This window comes from Triticum urartu, chromosome 2A (assembly GCF_056163025.1).
Source record: "Triticum urartu cultivar PI428250 chromosome 2A, HENAU_Tu73, whole genome shotgun sequence".
NCBI classification, from domain to species: Eukaryota; Viridiplantae; Streptophyta; class Magnoliopsida; order Poales; family Poaceae; genus Triticum; species Triticum urartu.
In genome coordinates, this window is record NC_141874.1 from 314,762,767 (window position 1) to 314,782,756 (window position 19,990).

The 19,990-nt window shown below is 46.1% G+C and overlaps 3 protein-coding genes across 3 annotated transcripts; 2 read left to right on the forward strand and 1 right to left on the reverse strand.

The window, feature by feature from the left end:
• Positions 1 to 7,303: 7,303 nt before the first annotated feature.
• On the forward strand, positions 7,304 to 8,264 carry LOC147984948 (protein FAR1-RELATED SEQUENCE 11-like). The gene is made up of 3 exons (XM_087541334.1): positions 7,304 to 7,480; positions 7,565 to 7,630; positions 7,716 to 8,264. Exons 1-3 carry the CDS (start codon positions 7,304 to 7,306, stop codon positions 8,262 to 8,264), a joined length of 792 nt encoding a protein of 263 aa, XP_087397460.1.
• Positions 8,265 to 9,367: 1,103 nt separating this feature from the next.
• On the forward strand, positions 9,368 to 9,928 carry LOC147984949 (uncharacterized). The gene has a single exon (XM_087541335.1). It carries the CDS (start codon positions 9,368 to 9,370, stop codon positions 9,926 to 9,928), a length of 561 nt encoding a protein of 186 aa, XP_087397461.1.
• Positions 9,929 to 11,352: 1,424 nt separating this feature from the next.
• LOC147984950 (uncharacterized) lies at positions 11,353 to 15,208 on the reverse strand. Its single transcript, XM_087541336.1, has 11 exons — positions 14,994 to 15,208; positions 14,505 to 14,574; positions 13,787 to 14,425; positions 13,562 to 13,708; positions 13,264 to 13,479; positions 12,584 to 13,178; positions 12,295 to 12,500; positions 12,008 to 12,208; positions 11,801 to 11,932; positions 11,610 to 11,722; positions 11,353 to 11,539 (listed from the first exon to the last, which is right to left on the reverse strand). Exons 1-11 carry the CDS (start codon positions 15,206 to 15,208, stop codon positions 11,353 to 11,355), a joined length of 2,721 nt encoding a protein of 906 aa, XP_087397462.1.
• Between the last annotated feature and the right edge of the window lie 4,782 nt (positions 15,209 to 19,990).

A 19,990-nucleotide genomic window follows, 5' to 3' on the forward strand; every position in this document is an offset into this window, starting at 1 on the left:
AACAACAATTAGAGGACGTCTAACTTGTTTTTGCAGCATATGCCGTGTGATGTGATATGGCCAAAAGGATGTGATGAATGATATATGTGATGTATGAGATTGATCATGTTCTTGTAATAGGAATCACGACTTGCATGTCGATGAGTATGACAACCGGCAGGAGCCATAGGAGTTGTCTTAATTTATTTATGACCTGCTTGTCAACATAAACGTCATGTAATTACTTTACTTTATTGCTAACCGTTAGCCGTAGTAGTAGAAGTAATAGTTGGCGAGACAACTTCACGAAGACACGATGATGGAGATCATGGTGTCATGCCGGTGACGATGATGATCATGGCGCCCCAAAGATGGAGATCAAAAGGAGCAAAAAATGATATTGGCCATATCATGTCAGTATTTGATTGCATGTGATGTTTATCATGTTTTACATCTTATTTGCTTAGAACGATGGTAGCTTAAATAAGATGATCCCTCGCAATATTTTCAAGAAAGTGTTCCCCCTAACTGTGCACCGTTGCGAAGGTTCGTTGTTTTGAAGCACCACGTGATGATCGGGTGTGATAGATTCTAACGTTCGAATACAACGGGTGTAAGCCAGATTTACACACGCAATACACTTAGGTTGACTTGACGAGCCTAGCATGTACAGACATGGCCTCGGAACACGGAAGACCGAAAGGTCGAACATGAGTCATATAGAAGATACGATCAATATGAGGATGTTCACCGATGATGACTAGTCCGTCTCACGTGATGATCGGACACGGCCTAGTTGACTCGGATCATGTATCACTTAGATGACTAGAGGGATGTCTATCTGAGTGGGAGTTCATTATATAATTTGATTAGATGAACTTATTTATCATGAACAATAGTCTAAGTTGTCTTTGCAAAAAGGGTTGTAGATAGCTCGCATTGTAGCTCCCTGTTTCAATACATTCCTAGAGAAAGATTAAGTTGAAAGATATTGTAAGCAATAATGCGGACTAGGTCCGTTGCCTGAGGAGTGTCCTCACTGCTACACAGAAGGCTTATGTCTTCGATGCACCGCTCGGTGTGCCAACCCCTCCAGCGTCGTCTATGGATGTTATGAACATCTGACAGATACGTCCTGATGACTACTTGATAGTTTAGTACACCATACTTTACGGCTTAGAATCGGGATTCCAATGGCGTTTTGAACGCCATAGAACATATGAGATGTTCCAAGAGATGAAATTGGGATTTCAGGCTCATGCCCGTGTTGAGAGGTATGAGACCTCTGACAAGTTCTTTGCCTACAAGATGGAGGAGAATAGCTCAGCTAGTGAGCATGTGCTCAGAATGTCTGGGTGCTACAATCACTTGAATCAAGTGGGAGTTAAACTTCCAGATAAGATAGTGATTGATAGAGTTCTCTAGTCACTATCACTAAGCTACTAGATCTTCGTGATGAACTATGACATGCAAGGGATGGAGATGATCCCGGAGCTGCTCGCGGTGCTTAAGACCGCAAAAAGGTAGAAATCAAGAAGGAGCATCAAGTGTTGATGGTTTAACGAGACCACTGGTTTCAAGAAGGGCAAGGGCTAGAAGGGAAACTTCATGAATGGCAAACCAGTTGCCGCTCCAGTGAAGGAACCCAAGGTTGAACCCAAACCCGAGTCTAAGTGCTTCTATTGTAAGGGGAACGGTCACTGGTAGCGGAACTACCCCAAATGCATGGTAGATAAGAAGGCTGGCAACTTCAACAAAGTATATACGTGTTATTAATGTGTACCTTACCAGTACTCCTGGTAGCACCTGGGTATTGGATACCGGTTCAGTTGCTATTATTGGTGACTTGAAGCAAAAGCTACAGACTAAATGGAGAGTGGCTAAGGGCGAGGGGACGATGTGTGTTGGAAGTGTTTCCAAAGTTGATGAGATCACCATCGCACGCTCCATCTGCCTTCGGGATTAGTATTGAACCTAGATAAATGTTATCAGGTGTCTACGTTGAGCATGAATATGATTAGATCATGTTCATTGCAATACGGTTGTTCATTTAAGTTAGAGAATAATGGTTATTCTGTTTACATGAATAATACCTTTCAAGGTCATGCACCCTATGTGAATGGTTCATTGAATCTCGGTCGTGGTAATACACATGTTCACGCCAAAAGATGTAGAGTTAATAATGATAGTACTACTTCCTTGTGGCACTGCCGCTTAGGTCATATTGGCGTAAGATGCATGAAGAAACTCCATGTCGATGGATGTTTGGAGTCACTTGATTTTGAATCGCTTGACACATGCGAGCCATGCCTCATGGGCAGGATGACTAAGATCCCGTTTTCAGGTACAATGAAACGGGCAAGTGACTTGTTGGAAATCATACATGCTGATGTGTGTGATCCAATAAGAATTGAGGCGTGCAGTGGACATCGCTATTTTCTCATCTTCACTGACGATTTGAGTAGATATGGGTATATTTACTTAATGAAGCACAAGTCTGAAACGTTTGAAAAGTTCAAGCAATTTCAGAGTGAAGTTAAGAACCATCATAACAAGAAGATCAAATTCCTACGATCTGATCGATGGAGAATTTCTGAGTTATGAGTTTGGCAATCACTTAACACATTGTGAAATTGTTTCACAGTTGACACCACCTGGAACACCACAGCGTAATGGCGTGTCCGGACGGCGTAATCGAACCTTATGAGATATGGTGCGATCTATGATGTCTCTTACTGATCTACCGCTATCATTTTGAGGTTATGCGTTAGAGACAACTGCATTCACTTTAGATAGGGCACCATCTAAGTCCGTTGAGACGACGTCGTATGAACATTGGTTTGGCAAGAAACCAAAATTGTCGTTTCTTAATATTTGGTGCTGCGATGCTTAAGGCTTAAGCCGGAAAAGCTCGAACCCAAAGCAGACAAATACATCTTCATAGGATACCCAAAGGTAATAGTTGGGTATATCTTCTATCTCAGATCAGAGGGCAAAGTGCTTGTCGCTAAGAACGGGTCCTTTCTCGAGAAGGAGTTTCTCTCGAAATAATTGAGTGGGAGGAAGATAGAACTTGATGAGGTTGTTGAACCTCTACTTCAACCAGAAAGTGGTGTAACACGGAAAGATGTTTCTGTGGCGCCTACGTCGGTTGAAGAGGAAGTTAATGATAGTGATCATGAAGCTTCGGATCAAGTTGCTATCGAACCTCGTAGGTCGACAAGGATATGTACTACTCCTGAGTGGTACGGTGATCCTGTCTTAGATATCATGTTGGAAAACAATGAACTTACGAGCTATGGAGAAGCGATGGTGGGCCCATATTCTGACACATGGTTAGAAGCCATGAAATCCGAGATAGGATCCATGTATCAGAACAAAGCATGGACTTTGGTGGACTTGCCCGTTGATCGGCAAGCCATTGAGATAAATGGATCTTTAAGAAGAAGACGGACGTGGACGGTAATGTTACCGTCTATGAAGCTCGACTTGTGGCAAATAGTTTTTCACAAGTTCAAGGAGTTGACTACAATGAGATTTTCTCACCCGTAGCGACGTTTAAGTCTGTCGGAATCATGTTAGCATTAGCTGTATTTTTCAATTATGAAATCTGACAGATGGATGTCAAAACAAGTTTTCTTACCAGTTTTCGTAAGAAAAAGTTGTATGTGATACAATAAAAGGTTTTGTCGATCCTAAGGATGCTAAAAGGTATGCTGGCTCTAGCGATCCTTCTATGGACTAGAGAAAGCATCTCGGAGTCGGAATATATGATTTGATGGAGTGATCAAAGCTTTTAGGTTTATACAATGTTTTCTAGAAACTTATATTTACAAGAAAGTGAGTGGGAGCACTGCAACATTTCTGATAAGTATATGTGGATGACATATTGTTGATCTGAAATAATGTAGAATTTCTGGAAAGCATAAACGGTTGTTTGAAGAGTGATTTTCAAAGGAAGACCTGGATAAATCTGCTTACATATTGGGCATCAAGATCTATAGAGATAGATCAAAACGCCTGATGATACTTTCAAAGAACGCACACCTTGACATGATTTTGAAGGAGTTCAAAATAGATCAGTCAAAGAAGGGATTCTTACCTGAGTTGTAAGGTGTGAAGTTGAGTAAGACTCAAAGCTTGACCACGGCAGAATAAAGAGGAAGGACGAAGGTCGTCCCCTATGCTTTTGTCATAGGCTCTATACGGTATGCCATGCTGAGTACCGCACCTGATTTGTGCCTTGCCACATGTCTGGCAAGAGGGTACAAAGGTGATCCAGGAGTGGATCACTGGACAGTGGTTAAAATTATCCTTAGAGGAATAAGGAAATATTTCTTGGTTATGGAGGTGATAAAGAGTTCGACGTTAAGAGTTACGTCGATGCAAGCTTTAACACCTATCCGGATGACTATGAGTAGAAAAACCGGATATGTATAATGGAGCAACCATTTGGAATAGCTCCAAGTGGAACGTGGTAGCAACATCTACGATATGACATAAAGTTTTGCGAAGTACATGCGGATCTGATTGTTGCAGACCCGTTGACTATAACGTCTCTCACAAGCATAACATGATCAAACCCAGAACTCATTGAGTGTTAATCACATAATGATGTGAACTGGATTATTGACTCTAGTAAACTCTTGGGTGTTAGTCACATGGCGATGTGACCTATGAGTGTTAATCACATAGTGATGTGAACTAGATTATTGACTCTAGTGCAAGTGGGAGACTGTTGGAAATATGCCCTAGAGGCAATAATAAATTGGTTATTATTATATTTCCTTGTTCATGATAATCGTTTATTATCCATGCTATAATTGTATTGATAGGAAACTCAGATACATGTGTGGATACAAAGACAACACCATGTCCCTAGTGGGCCTCTAGTTGACTAGTTCGTTGATCAATAGATGGTTATGGTTTCCTGACCATGGACATTAGATGTCGTTGATAACGGGATCACATCATTAGGAGAATGATGTGATGGACAAGACCCAATCCTAAGCCTAGCACAAGATCGTATAGTTCGTCTGCTAAAGCTTTTTTAATGTCAAGTATCATTTCCTTAGACCATGAGATTGTGCAACTCTCGGATACCGTAGGAATGCTTTGGGTGTACCAAACGTCGCAACGTAACTGGGTGGCTATAAAGGTGCACTACAGGTATCTCCGAAAGTGTCTGTTGTGTTGGCACGAATCGAGACTGGGATTTGTCACTCCGTGTAATGGAGAGGTATCTCTGGGCCCACTCGATAGGACATCATCATAATGTGCACAATGTGACCAAGGAGTTGATCATGGGATGATGTGTTACGGAACGAGTAAAGAGACTTGCCGGTAACGAGATTGAACAAGGTATCGGGATACCGACGATCGAATCTCGGGCAAGTATCATACAGTAGACAAAGGGAATTGTGTACGGGATTGATTGAATCCTTGACATCGTGGTTCATCCGATGAGATCATCGTGGAACATGTGGGAGCCAACATGGGTATCCAGATCCTGCTGTTGGTTATTGACCAGAGAGATGTCTCGGTCATGTCTGCATGATTCCCGAACCCGTAGGGTCTACACACTTAAGGTTCGATGACGCTAGGGTTATAGGGAAAGTATGTATGCGGTTAATGAATGTTGTTCAGAGTCCCGGATGAGATCCCGGACATCACGAGGAGTTCCGGAATGGTCCGGAGGTAAAGATTAATATATAGGAAGTGTGGATTTGGCCACCACAAGTGTTCCGGGCATCACCGGTAATGTACCGGGACCACCAGAAGGGTTCCGGGGGTCCACCGGGAGGTGCCACCAGCCCCAGAGGCTTTCGTGGGCCAAGAGTGGGAAGGGACCAGCCCCTAGGTGGGCTGGGGCGCCTCCCACCAAGGCCCAAGGCGCCCTTAAGAGGAGAGGGGGCAAACCCTAGGGGCAGATGGGCCCTAAGGCCCACCTTAGGTGCGCCCCCCTCTCTCTTCCCCTTGGCCGCCACCCAGATGGGATCTGGGGGCTGCCGCCACCCCTAGGAAGGGAACCCTAGGTGGGGGTGCAGCCCCTCCCCTCCCCTATATATAGTGGAGGTTTTGGGACTGCCGAACACGCGAGTCTCTCTCTCCCAAGGCGCAACCCTACCTCTCTCCCTCCTCGTCTCTCGTAGTGCTTGGCGAAGCCCTGCAGGAGTACCGCGCTCCCCCACCACCACCACACCGTCGTGCTATTGCTGGATGGAGCCTTCCCCAACCTCTCCCTCTCTCCTTGCTGGATCAAGGCATGGGAGACGTCACCGGGCTGCACGTGTGTTGAACGCGGAGGCGCCGTTGTTCGGCGCTTAGATCGGAATCGACCGCGATCTGAATCGCCACGAGTATGACTACCTCATCCGCATTCTTGCAACGCTTCCGCTTAGCGATCTATGAGGGTATGTAGATGCACTCCCTTTCCCCTCGTTGCTAGATTACTCCATAGATTGATCTTGGTGATGCGTAGAAAATTTTAAATTTCTGCTATGATCCCCAACACCCCCCAACAAAACGTAGAAGGGTAGAATGGTCATACGGAAGAAACGTATGCCCACCTCGTATTGTACAGTTGTGCCGGGCATACGTATACCGCGCGCATGGCCAAAAAAACGCCACGATCTACTCACACGCCCAATCTTCTCGCCCGCCCCATCTGGTCGCCCGATCACGGTAGTTCCAACATCACCGCCGCCGCGGAGCGCCGCCGTACAAACCCCGCCCGACGCCGCCCTCACCGTCCCAACTTCGTCAGTCGCCGCCTCGCACCGTCATCATCCGTGGCCGCCTCTCACCGTCCATCCCAACGTCGTCCGTCGCCGCCTCTCAACGTCCGTCCCAACGTCGTCCGTCGCTGCCTGTCACCGTCGTCGTCCATCGCCCCTTTCACCGTCGTCCTTTGTCGCCGCCCTCGCCATCCCAACGTCGTCCGGGGCCGCCTCTCACAGTTGACGTCCGATGCCGCATCCGCACCACGGTCGCCCCCCGCCACGGATCCTGCCAAGCATCCGGCTTGTTGATCGTCGTGCACGTCACCGCCTGAAGGCCGTCGTCGAACGCCGGCGACGTCTACACCGTGGGCCAAGGTTTGTCATCTAAACCTAGAGGGCATGGGGCACGCATGATGGATAGAAGTGAGGGATAGTTCGTGCATGTACTGATTTAGGGTTTAGGGTTCATCAAAACCTCCTGCCGTAGCGCCGCCTCTACGGATTACCGCATGATTTAGAGAACTATCATTGCTTTCGGCATGATGCAGTGTACTGAACCTAACACACGATGTTTTGTAGTTCTGTGAGTTATGCGTGTTGACATGGACGAAGAATCCGCATTCGGCAGGGACGGGAATAATATTGATAAGGTGACTAAGACCGACAACGATAATTCGAACGAAGATGATGACAACAGCGACAACGATTCCGTCTCGTCATATGATATATTACCTCAGGAGGATTTTGATAATAATGAACATGGCGCAAATAGCAAAAACGTAAGTGGCGTATATTTTGATTTTATTTTTGAATCTGCAAAGTATGGCATGGCTAACTATATATCTTTGTGTACAAATTTACAGGAAGATGTGGATGTTGACAATGTGCAACATAGTTGGCAGGAATCATTTGCAGATAACTTGAGCCAGGTTAGTTGATAGATGTTGTACATCGATGAATAGTATGATTTAAATGATAGTAATTGACATATATATTTTCAAATGAATGTTGTAGGAGGAGTCAGATGGTCCAAGCATTGATCACGATGAGGGAGAGATCGATATTGAGGAGGCTCAAAGGCAGCAGAAGATGCTTGAGACACATTGGAAGGTCATGGCTATGACCTTTCGGTCGCAAGGAGATGCATACATATTCTACAACAATCACGCCAGAGAGTACGGGTTTAGCATCAGGAAACAGAAGGTGAAACGAGGTGCTTCAGGAATGATACGGTACTGGTGGTTTCTTTGCTCCAGGGCAGGGAGAAGGCAGAGCAAGTTCATAACCATGGAGGGCCGCAAGCGCAGGCTTAGACCAGAGACTCGTTGCGACTGCAGTGCACATATGGTGGTGAAGCTGGACAGAGAACGTGGCGTTTGGTTCGTCGCATCATTCGTGGATGATCACAACCACGCGATGGCTCGACCCGACGAGGTTTGTTTTTTGTGGTCACACAGATGGATTGGAGATGGCCAGAGGGCCGAGATATTGGCGATGGAAGCGGCCGGGATAAGAAAGCATTATAATGGACAACTTCATCAGCAGATACAGCTCGTACAATAAGTGCGGGCTTATCAGGAGGGACATTTACAATCTTTGCTGCAGAGAAAAAATGAAGCTCATTGCAAAGGGTGATGCCGAGATGGCAGTTGACATTATGAGGAGCAGGAAGGAGAAGGACCCTGAGTTTTTTTTGAGTATGTGCTTGACAAGGAAGGGCGACTGAAGAGTATGTTCTGGTGCGATGCACAGTCACGGAGGGACTATCAGGACTACAGAGATGTGGTCGTGTTTGATAGAACATATAAGATGAACAGATACGGTATGCCGTTCGTCCCCTTTGTCGGAGTTAACAACCACCGTTGCACCACAGTGTTTGGTTGTGCCATCATTGCTGACGAGACGGAAGGGACATACGTGTGGCTGCTGTAGACATTTATGAAGGCAAACTGTCGGGTGAAGCCAAAGTCAATAATCACAGACGGTGACGCTGCAATGATCCGAGCTATTTGGACTGAGATGTTTTCCATCGTCTTTGCTCCTGGCATATCGAGAAAAATATGCAGAGGCACCTGCATTACAAGTCACTGGATGCGTTCAGATCGCTCTTGTAGTATGCCACCTCTCAAGCAAACTTTGAGAAGAGATGGAAAGCTTTCTATGGTAAGTGGAAGACGGATAGAACTAAAGAGTGGCTTGACAGGATGTACAGGAAGAGGAGATTGTGGGCAGCTTCATATCTTTCCGATGGTTTTTTCCTTGGTATGCGAAGTAACCAGAGGAGTGAGAGCCTCAACTCCTGCCTTCACCTTCACCTGGACTACGGTATGACAATTGTTGATTTGGTGGTGCATTATGAGAATTGTATAGTTCACCTGCGTGAGAACGAGGCGTACGATGACTGTGAGGCATTCTAGAAGGAACCACCGCCGGTTACTGAATATAAGGCCCTTGAGGAGCATGCCACCAAAGTTTTCACACCTGCTAATTTCTACATCCTGCAAGATGATTTGCATAAGATGGGTCAGTTGGAGATATTTGATACGCTCGTGGGAATTGGGTGTCAGATATTCATGGTGACATGGAAGGATAACCACAAGTTCATGTACAATGTTGTTTATGAACCAGGTAACTCAGAAGAAACTATTACATGCAGTTGTCTTAGGATGGTTCGGAAAGGGCTGCCATGCAAACACATTCTCTTTGTTCTCCATCATCTGTACTTAACTGAAATACCAAAGTGTTGTGTCCTGCATCGGTTGTCCAAACATGCGAGAGATGGGTTGCCTGTGCAGCGGAAGAGTGATATGTTTGGATGGGGTTGGTCAGGGCCATTGGAGAGAGAACGGTATAGTGCAATAACCATTAAAACCGCAGAAGCTGCTCATGTTGTAGCAAATGATCCCTTCTTGTACGACGAGTTGATGAAGTGTCTGGACAACATAATAGCGCAGAAAAAGATTTCAGAGGAGGAACTTATAGGAAGTAGAAGGTATGCTATGCTGAAGAAGGAGGCAAGTCAGGCGCAACAAGTTGAGCCTGGTATTGGTGATCCTCAGAAAGTTTCTATGAAGGGTGCACCTAAGAAGGGGCGATCGAAGGGGGGCCCCGACGTTACAAAGAATGGTAGGCCAAAAGATTTTACAGAGAAGAAAAGTGGTCCTTTGTGCAGTCTGTGTGGTCTCCCAGGTCATAACAAGGCTACATGCAGTAAGAACGAGAAGTGAGTTGCAACCTTCTTATTTTTGTTATGTTGCTACTTTGATTTTACCAACTATATTTGCTCACCCATTTCTTATGTTTTGTTCAGGAACTGGGTGTAGAGACGCAGCTTGGTTTGTAGGAAGAATAAAAGTGATCACACGAGTCATGTCTGAATAACCTATGCTATTTTATTCACACATGTGTGCCAGAAAACTTGATTTGTACTGCTATTTTTATTCGCACATGTGTGCCAGAAAACTTGATTTGTAATGTTACGTGATGATTTGTACTGTTTCTATATGCAGTTTCGAAATTCTGTTTATTTTTTTATGATGATTTGTACACCTGATTTGTATTCCTTGTACTGTGATACAATGCGGCCGGATGCTGCTATTTTGTACCGTGATTCGCTTTGTATTGTTTTGAAATGCGGACGGCCGCTGCTTCTGTCCAAAGTAGCAAGTTCAGAAAAAATTGCCCAAATACCTCTGTCGGGCCCATAGTAGTAGGCAGAACCTGCCCAAATCTAGCCCGAAGGCGACTCGGGCGGCCGATTCAGCCCACTAATGGGCCCAGACACGGGGTCCAACGGGGCTGCGGGTACTAAGTAGAGAGGAGCTCGGTGGAGGGGGCGAAGGCAGGTATTTAAGCCGGTCCTCGCCCGCCCCCGCTTCCGAGGTGGGACTAAACACTGAGTTCAGCGACGCACGGGGGAGGGGAGTGGGCGTGGGCCGGGGGAGGGGGTGAGTGGCGGCGTGCCTTCATTGGGACGAACTGGGCCGGCCTGAGACAACGCAAATTAGGCCTCCTGAGCCTTACGGCGACCATGTGTAGCATGGGGCGCAATGGGGGCACCATCTTTAGTACCACCTCGGAAGTCGGGGGGCGCGAGGAGCGGCTTAAATAACTGCCTCCGCCCCCTCCACCGAGCTCCTCTCTTATCACCGCCCGTAGCCCCGTTGGACCCCGTTGTCGGGCCCATTAGTGGGCTCTATCTGCCGCCCGAGTCGCCCCCTTTGGGCTTGATTTGGGTATGATCTGTTCGCTACTATGGGCCCGGCTGCGATGGTTGGGAATTTTTTTCTAAGCTTTTTTTTGAGAAAAAGTAGCCAGCGTCCGCATTACATCACACTACAAAATACAAAACAATATAAAAAGCAACGCCGGGCCGGCCACGGCGGCGTAATCATCACACTATATAACAAGTTGAAAAATCATCACCCACAATGATGCAAATAAGAGTGTCACTGACAATGATGCAAATAAGAGTGACATTGAAAAATACATATTGTAGCAAATACCGACCACGGCACATTTATTTAGTTGCAGAACATGCTAAACCATGCCGCATTACAATATAGAGATGTCTTAATATGAAAATTGTATCAAGTACCGACAATGACACGTTTATTTAGTGGAGATAATAGCCAACACCCCATCCTCTGACTCATTTCTTCTCCATGATCTTGAGGATCTTCTCTTTCACTACTTCCTTCGTGTTGCACTCTGAAAAAAGTATTTCAGCTAGAATGCGTTCCCTTGAAGCATTGACCTCATCTTGATCAAACTCAAATGTCCAATCATCTCCGTTCCAGTTTTGAACGCATTTCACTACGAAAAGACCACAAGAGACTCTGCAAGAAACCACAAGTCAATTATTGATGGATCAGACAAGTACGTACTAATTCAACATTTGCAACATACCCGTCTGTTTGTGATGGCATATCGTACTCCCTTATTGGCCAGGAAGATACGTCAGGATGTTCCGTTCCAATAAGAGCATTCACCTCCTTTGTATCATTAGCTATTTCTGCCCTCTAAAATAAAAATGACAAATCCATATGAAGTACGTTTCGAATAACTATATATTGTTTTATGTAACGTTGTAAGCTTACTAGCTTAGCAATCTTTGCAAGAACTCTTTTGCTGCATTTACCAGTAGAGTTTAAAACTTGAAACTCTTTTTTCTTATTGTGCATAAGAACTATTATCCAATGATTTTCTTCCACATGAAAAGGAAAGTATGCCTACAACAAAGTTTATTCATGTTGGTGTACACACAGATAGTTATTACTACGAATGATCATACTAAACTGAAGTACCTTATCTTTGATGAAATACTCTTCAGTAACTCTAGACACCATTTTAGTTTGGTTTGTGAAATGATCCATATAATGCCTCTTAGAGTTGTTAACCTTTCCATCAACACAAAGAATAAGCCAGTGGGACACCCAAGATGATAATATGTGACGGTCAGCACGACCATTATGGGTCTGCATATGGTTGCAATAACTATTGATGACCTACAAAATAACATAACAACAATATGCCTATTAGATAATTTATGTAAATGACATGTACAACTTAATAAATTATTGCTAATACTTACACCGCCATGCAACCAATTTTTTGAAATGATGGCTTGAAGCATATCAGGTGTACATGTTTCCCCACCAATTCCCGTCATGTGCATGACAGTTTTGCTGCAAAGCTTCTCCGAGTCTGCCAGTGTCCGGATATAAACCTTCGCGGCCTCTATGTGATCCTCATTAATGTAATCAGTATTAATCATAGCAGCTCTTATACCAAATAGACCTAAATAGTAAGAAACAATGAGTTAATAAAGTGTGCATGCAAGGACAGAAGTATGTTGCAAGAATAAATTACCTAGCACTTACTTTTCTTTGCACGTTTACGTCCACCATTCTGCTGGTAAGGTGAAAGACAGTATTTTGACTGTTTCCTCTTGCGATTCCCATCATTCTCCTTCCCATCATTTTCCTTCCCATCATTCTCCTGAGTGCCATTTTCGTTCGCATTTTTAATACGGGTGTTCAGACTATCCATACTAATCTCCTCAGATTTATCGGCGCTAGACCCGTCTGACACTTCATTCATATTCTTCGGGGTTGAAGTAATAGCTGGAAAGTCATTCGTGTCTACCGTCGCAAGAGATGGGTTGGGTGAATTACCATTGTCCTCAATAACGAAGGGGTCGCCTTCATCTCCTGTACCAGGTGTGTTGTGATGCACACCTTTCTCACGCGCCAATTTGTTCCCGTTCCCAGTGGTGAAGGATGCGTCCACCCTGTTGTCCATATCTTCTTTTGCAGGAGTTGATTTTACATCTGTCCAATATTTTGATGATTTGTATTTTGATGGACCATACTTCCCCACCCAGTCTTCACTATGCTCCACAAACTCAATATCATCATCAGACCCCTTGTTTGGCTTGAAGACAAGACCTTTCTTCTCCAGCTTCTCCACTACTATCTACAATGACACATCAAAAGCATTAACTACATGCATAAATTATGAATAATCCCATGTAAACTGAAGTACACATCACTCATATTACCTCAGCACATTTTTCAGGGAGAAGTCTAATTTCTTTTTGCATATCTTTGATGCATTTCATCACTTGATCTAATGTAGTATCCCTTCTCGATGAAGCCTCATCTCTATTATCTTTCTTTTTTTGGGCACGATCTTCTTGCTCTAATTCTTCCTCCGCCTTTCTTCCTTGTTGAGCAATTAATGTCTGCCTGTACTTCTCACTTATCACGTCATCAATCTGTGACAGGTTAAATCAATTTAAATTTCTCAACATATAAATAGTAACATAAGTGCATGCAGTACGAACCAATTAAACTTACCATCCCATTACCACAGTCGTATGACGTGTCGTACGTGCCACGCTTCTTAGCCTCATCTTCTGACCAATTAAGCATCAACGGATATTCATGAGCCAGTGGATCAAATGCGTCATCATCCAGTGGCTGCACTTTCTCCCAAAACAAGTACTGCATGAACATGAAGTATATTAGCAATTTTTTTCACAAACTGTAGTTTGAAAGAAACAAATATAACATAAGATTTACCTCTAGGAGGGCAAGGTTTCCGACCGGCCAAGTAAATTTTGTATGATCTGATAAAGTCTTTGTGATTCCTTCAACGCAAACGCGTAAAGTAAACGCGTTCCAATTAGATGCTTTGATGGCCTCCACATCATGCACTAACTTGTAATAAGCATTAGGAACTTCTTTCGTGGACTGTGGTGCAAGAACCGTGCCTAGAAGAACCAGAACAATTCTACGGAGAAAATCATCATCATACGTGCCACTGGCAACGATGTTCTCAATCAGCTTGTCTATCATCATTTCCCCCGTATTGGAATCTAGAAAGCGACTAGGCACCTTCACCTTCGCCTTTAACCCCCCTTTTCCTAGCGCTTTCATGGCATCTTTGCCCTTATTCTGTAGCCCGAAAATGTCAAACACATCTTCGATGCGCAATGATATCGCACCGTTTTTTGATGGCATGATGAACCTTTTTCTGTCCAACGCATATGATTTAATAATGAACTTGAGCAAACATTTTCGCATGAGCACACTAGGAATCATCAGCATTTTTTCAAGACTAGTGCTTGCAAAACGCTTTTTCTGCCTAGAGTTTAGTTTGCTGACCAAGAGAAACCACTTCTCAACCGAACAAAAAAATCTCTCCGTACTCCACCGTCGCTAGGAATAGGAGCAAAAATAATGTTAGCTACTTTATATGGGTACATGATAAACATGATGAATGCATAGTACCTCGTGCCATGGGATCAGGGCCAGCCCTGGGGGACGATGGCGCGGTGGCGTTGGTGGCAGATGGCGTCGGTCGCAAACTGTAAATAAAATTGCAAGAGGTCGTAAATAATACTTTTAGGTGTTTCGACTAGAACATGAAGGTGGTTTAAGATGCCATAGTATCTTTTATACCATGGTTTTTCTGCTTTATATACCTACAAAAACTGAATTAGGATCAGTTGTCATGCATGCATAATTATTACCAAAACTATAGCAAAACTACAGTATAGCCAAACACTTTGGTGGTTTTGACAGAACTAACAAAAACTATGGTTTCTAATAACCAAAGTATTAGTTGCGCACACATTAGAATACTCTGGTTTTAAATTACATATATAAGCTCATTCACATTACACACATGTTTCCGTACTTTGACAAGGGCAAACTGTAGATAATTCATAGACATATAATCTTGCTCAAGAATCTGTGTTCACTTACTTGGGGGCGTCGACGTTACGTGGCGACGGGGGTGACGGCGTCGGGGGCAGATCGTGTCGGGGCAGTCGGTGTCTGGGGCGTCGGCGTGAGCTGGCGTCGGTGGCAGATGGCGTCGGGGCCATCGCGGGCGTCGGGGGCGTCGGCGTGAGGTGGCGTCGGTGGCAGATGGCGTCGGGGCCGTCGCGGGCATCGGGGTGAGGTGGCGTCGGGGGCGACGTCGGCCGCAGATGGCATCGGGGGAGGCATACGCAGATGGCGTCGGGGGAGGCGTACGCAGATGGCTAGGGTTGGGCGGCGTGTACTGGCGATCGTGGAGGCGGCGTGGAATGGCGATCATGGAGGCATGGAGGCAGCGTCCACTTGGGCTTCGACCCTCGATGGATATGCATGTATACGCGGGGCCTATCCACTATTTTTTTCTACGAACCCATTCATTAATTTTTTTCTCAATCATTAGTTGCGTTGGTTTTTTAAAAGAACCATTATCAAAAATACATTGATTGATACGTACTTTTTCTGACTCCCCAAATGGCACGAGACTTTTCCCACACGTTGGCATCACCGTCGACAGCACCCACGACAATTTGCATATTTTTCTGGCGCTTGATGCTTTTCCTGGGATTTTCCCGGCGAAAATGCCCAAAAACACTGGCCGGACGTGAAGCAATGTTCGTTTGGTGTCCGTTTTCATTCCAACCTTGCGTGGGCCCCTACGTAGGCCGTGCCCACATGTAAGCACACTTTGGTGCAATTGCATGCATGCGATCACGTGGACCTTGTGCAACGAGCCCGGTTTCGGTCTACCGGAGGGGGGGGGTTCCCAACTACGATTTTTTTATCTTACTCCGCCGAATGGCACGAGACTTTTTCGACACGTTGGCATCACCTCCGACAGCACCCATGCCGATTTGCATATTTTTCCGACGCTCGATGCATTTCCTGGGATTTTCCCGGTGAAAATGTCCTAAAACACTGCCCGGACATGACACGACGTTCGTCTTGTGTCCGTTTTTGTTCCAACCTTGCGTGGGCCCGTACGTAGGCCGTGCCCACATGTAAGCACACTTTGGTGCAATTGCATGCATGCGATCACGTGGACCTTGTGCAACGAGCCTGGTTTCGGTCTACCAGAGGGGGGGGGGGTTCCCAACTACGATTTTTATCTTACTCAGCCAAATGGCACGAGACTTTTTCCACACGTTGGCATCACCGTCGACAGCACCCACGCCGATTTGCATATTTTTGACGCTCGATGCATTTCCTAGGATTTTTCTGGTGAAAATGCCCTAAAACACTGCCCAGACGTGACGCGACGTTCGTTTTGTGTCTGTTTTTGTTCCAACCTTGCGTGGGCCCGTACGTAGGCCGTGCCCACATGTAAGCACACTTTGGTGCAATTGCATGCATGCGATCACGTGGACCTTGTGCAACGAGCCTGGTTTCGGTCTACCAGAGGGGGGTTCCCAACTACGATTTTTATCTTACCCCGCCGAATGGCAAGAGACTTTTTCCACACGTTGGCATCACCGTCGACAGCACCCACGCCGATTTGCATATTTTTCCGACGCTCGATGCATTTCCTGGGATTTTCCCGGTGAAAATGCCCTAAAACACTGTCCGGACGTGACGCGACGTTCGTTCTGTGTCCGTTTTTGTTCCAACCTTGCGTGGGCCCGTACGTAGGCTGTGCCCGCATGTAAGCACACTTTGGTGCAATTGCATGCATGTGATCACGTGGACCTTGTGCAACGAGCCCGGTTTCCGTCTACCGGAGGGGGGTGGGGGGTTCCCAACTACGATTTTTACTTTACTTCGCCGAATGGCACGAGACTTTTTCCACACGTTGGCATCACCGTCGACACCACCCTCGACAATTTTCATATTTTTCCGGCGCTCGATACTTTTCCTAGGATTTTCCCGGTGAAAATGCCCAAACACACTGCCCGGACGTGACGCGACGTTCGTTTTGTCTCCGTTTTCGTTCATTTATAGCGTGGGGCCCTACGTTGGCCCTGCACACATGTATGCACACTTTGGTTCCATTGCATGCATGCGATCATGTAGCCCCAGTGCAACCAGCTCCGTTTCTATGTGCCGGAGGGGGGGGGGGGTTCCCAACTACGTTTTTTTCACTCCGCCAAAATGGCACGTGACTTTTTCCGCACGTTGGTATCACCCTCGACAGCACCCACGCCAATTTTCATATTTTTCTGACGCACGATGCATTTCCTAGGATTTTCAAGGTGAAAAACCCCTAAAACACTGGCCGGACGTGACGCAACGTTCGTTTTGTGTCCGTTTTCGTTCCAACCTTGCGTGGGGCCCTACGTAGGCCCTACCCACATGTATGCACACTTCGGTGCAATTGCATGCATGCGATCACGTGGACCTTGTGCAACGAGCCCGGTTTCGGTCTACCGGAGGGGGGGGGGTTCCCAACTACGATTTTTATTTCACTCCGCCGAATGGCACGAGACTTTTTCAACACGTTGGCATCACCGTCGACAGCACCCACGACAATTTTCATATTTTCCCGGCGCTCGATGCTTTTCCTAGGATTTTCCCGGTGAAAATGCCCAAACACACTGCCCGGACGTGACGCGACATTCGTTTTGTCTCCGTTTTCATTCATTTATAGCATGGCGTCCTACGTTGGCCCTGCATACATGTATGCACACTTTGGTGCCATTGCATGCATGCGATCACGTAGCCCCAGTGCAACCAGCTCCGTTTCTTGTGCCGGAGGGAGGGGGGTTCCCAACTATGTTTTTTTTCACTCCGCCAAAATGGCACATGACTTTTTCCGCACGTTGGCATCACCCTCGACAGCACCCACGCCAATTTTCACATTTTTCCGACGCACGATGCATTTCCTAGGATTTTCCCGGTGAAAAACCCCTAAAACACTGGCCGGACGTGACGCAACGGTCGTTTTGTGTCTGTTTTCGTTCCAACCTTGCGTGGGGCCCTAGGTAGGCCCTGCCCACATGTGTGCACACTACGGTGCAATTGCATGCATGCGATCACGTGGACCTTGTGCAACGAGCCCGGTTTCGGTCTACCGGAGGGGGGGGGGGTTCCCAACTACAATTTTTATTTTACTCCGCCGAATGGCACGAGACTTTTTCCACACGTTGGCATCACCGTCGACACCACCCACGACGATTTTCATATTTTTCCGGCGCTCGATGCTTTTCCTAGGATTTTCCCGGTGAAAATGCCCAAACACACTGCCCGGACGTGACGCGACATTCGTTTTGTCTCCATTTTCGTTCATTTATAGCGTGGGGCCCTACGTTGGCCCTGCACACATGTATCCACACTTTGGTGCCATTGCATGCATGCGATCACGTAGCCCGAGTGCAACCAGCTCCGTTTCTGTGTGCCGGAGGGGGGGGGGTCCCAACTACGTTTTTTTTCACTCCGCCAAAATGGCACGAGACTTTTTCCACACGTTGGCATCACCCTCGACAGCACCCACGCCAATTTTCATATTTTTCCGACGCACGATGCATTTCCTAGCATTTTTCCGGTGAGAAACCCCTAAAACACTGGCCAGACGTGATGCAACATTCGTTTTGTGTCCGTTTTCATTCCAACCTTGCGTGGGGCCCTACGTAGGCCCTGCCCACATGTATGCACACTTTGGTGCAATTGCATGCATGCGATCACGTAGACCTAGTGCAACCAGCTCCGGTTCGTTCTGCCGGAGGGGGGGGGGTCCCAACTACTTTTTTTTGACTCCGCCGAATGGCACGAAACTTTTTCCACACGTTGGCATCACCCTCGACAGAGAATAAAAGTGGTTGTCCGAGTCTTGTCTGAATAACCTATGCTGTTTTTTATTCGTAAGTGCATGCCACAAAACTTGATAAGTGATTTCTTTATGTTTTCTCAAAATATTTATGTAATAAATTTGTATTTTGTACTGTCCTATGTGAAATAGTCCGTAGTTTCAAAATTGTATGTGTTATACTACCTGGGCTGACTGACGTGGTGAAAAAACGCACCCGGCCGTGTTATTGTCCCATGCCATGTTTTTCCCGTGTTATTATTCTCTCATGCATGTTTTTAACATACAGGTCGCCACAAACCCGCGCATGCACAGAAGATCGCACCCAACTTAAAAAAAGAAGATCACACCCACCGAATCGCACCTACCTCATCCCAGCTGCCCAACCAGCGCCTCCCTCGGATCCCGCCACCACGCACCGACCGGATCAGCTTCGCTCCCTGCGCCCAGCGACTCTGAGCCTCCCGACCGCATCCTCCTCGATCTCCCCACCCCCATGCGCGCCTCTGATGAGGACATCAATACCATTGTTACACCCACAGCCCCTACTGTTACATATACTGGACCAATTACTAGAGCTCGCGCACGCCAATTAAATTACCAGGTACTTTCGTTTCTTGGTAATGATTCTAATGTTCATGAGATTATGATGCTGCCTAAATTGGATACATTTGTTTTGCTTTCAAATGAAGGGCCTAGCTTGGAGAAGGATGAACATTGGAGCAAGAACACGCATGAAGTTGATGGCATGCGCAAGGGGATCAAGAACGGAGTTACAAGTGATGATTTCAGGACTTTGAAGCCGCCATAAGGAGTGCATGAAGCCATGGACGAAATATACAAGATGCCACTTCATAATATTCGTCCATAGGCTATTCTAGGTGCTGCGTCACCTTATTAATGGGCCAGGCCCATGTAATTTTGAAATACTTAAGTATAGGCTATTTTTAGAGTCCGTATGTGTGGGAAAACAAGAGTTAGGGTTGGTTTCGGACCCCACCCTCAAGGGCCACGAAATTCCCCTCTCTTCCTCCATATATACAGCCCTTAGGGCGTCGTTTAGACTTTGGGATTTGTTTAGTTAAAAGTTAGCCATTGCAACTTCGTGTACTTCGTTTGTGTCCAACGACCAGACCAAGACCGCTTACGGATCCCCACCATTATCAATACCTCATATATATTTGCAATATTCAGATTGCTTTATCATATTCTTGCTCGTTCTT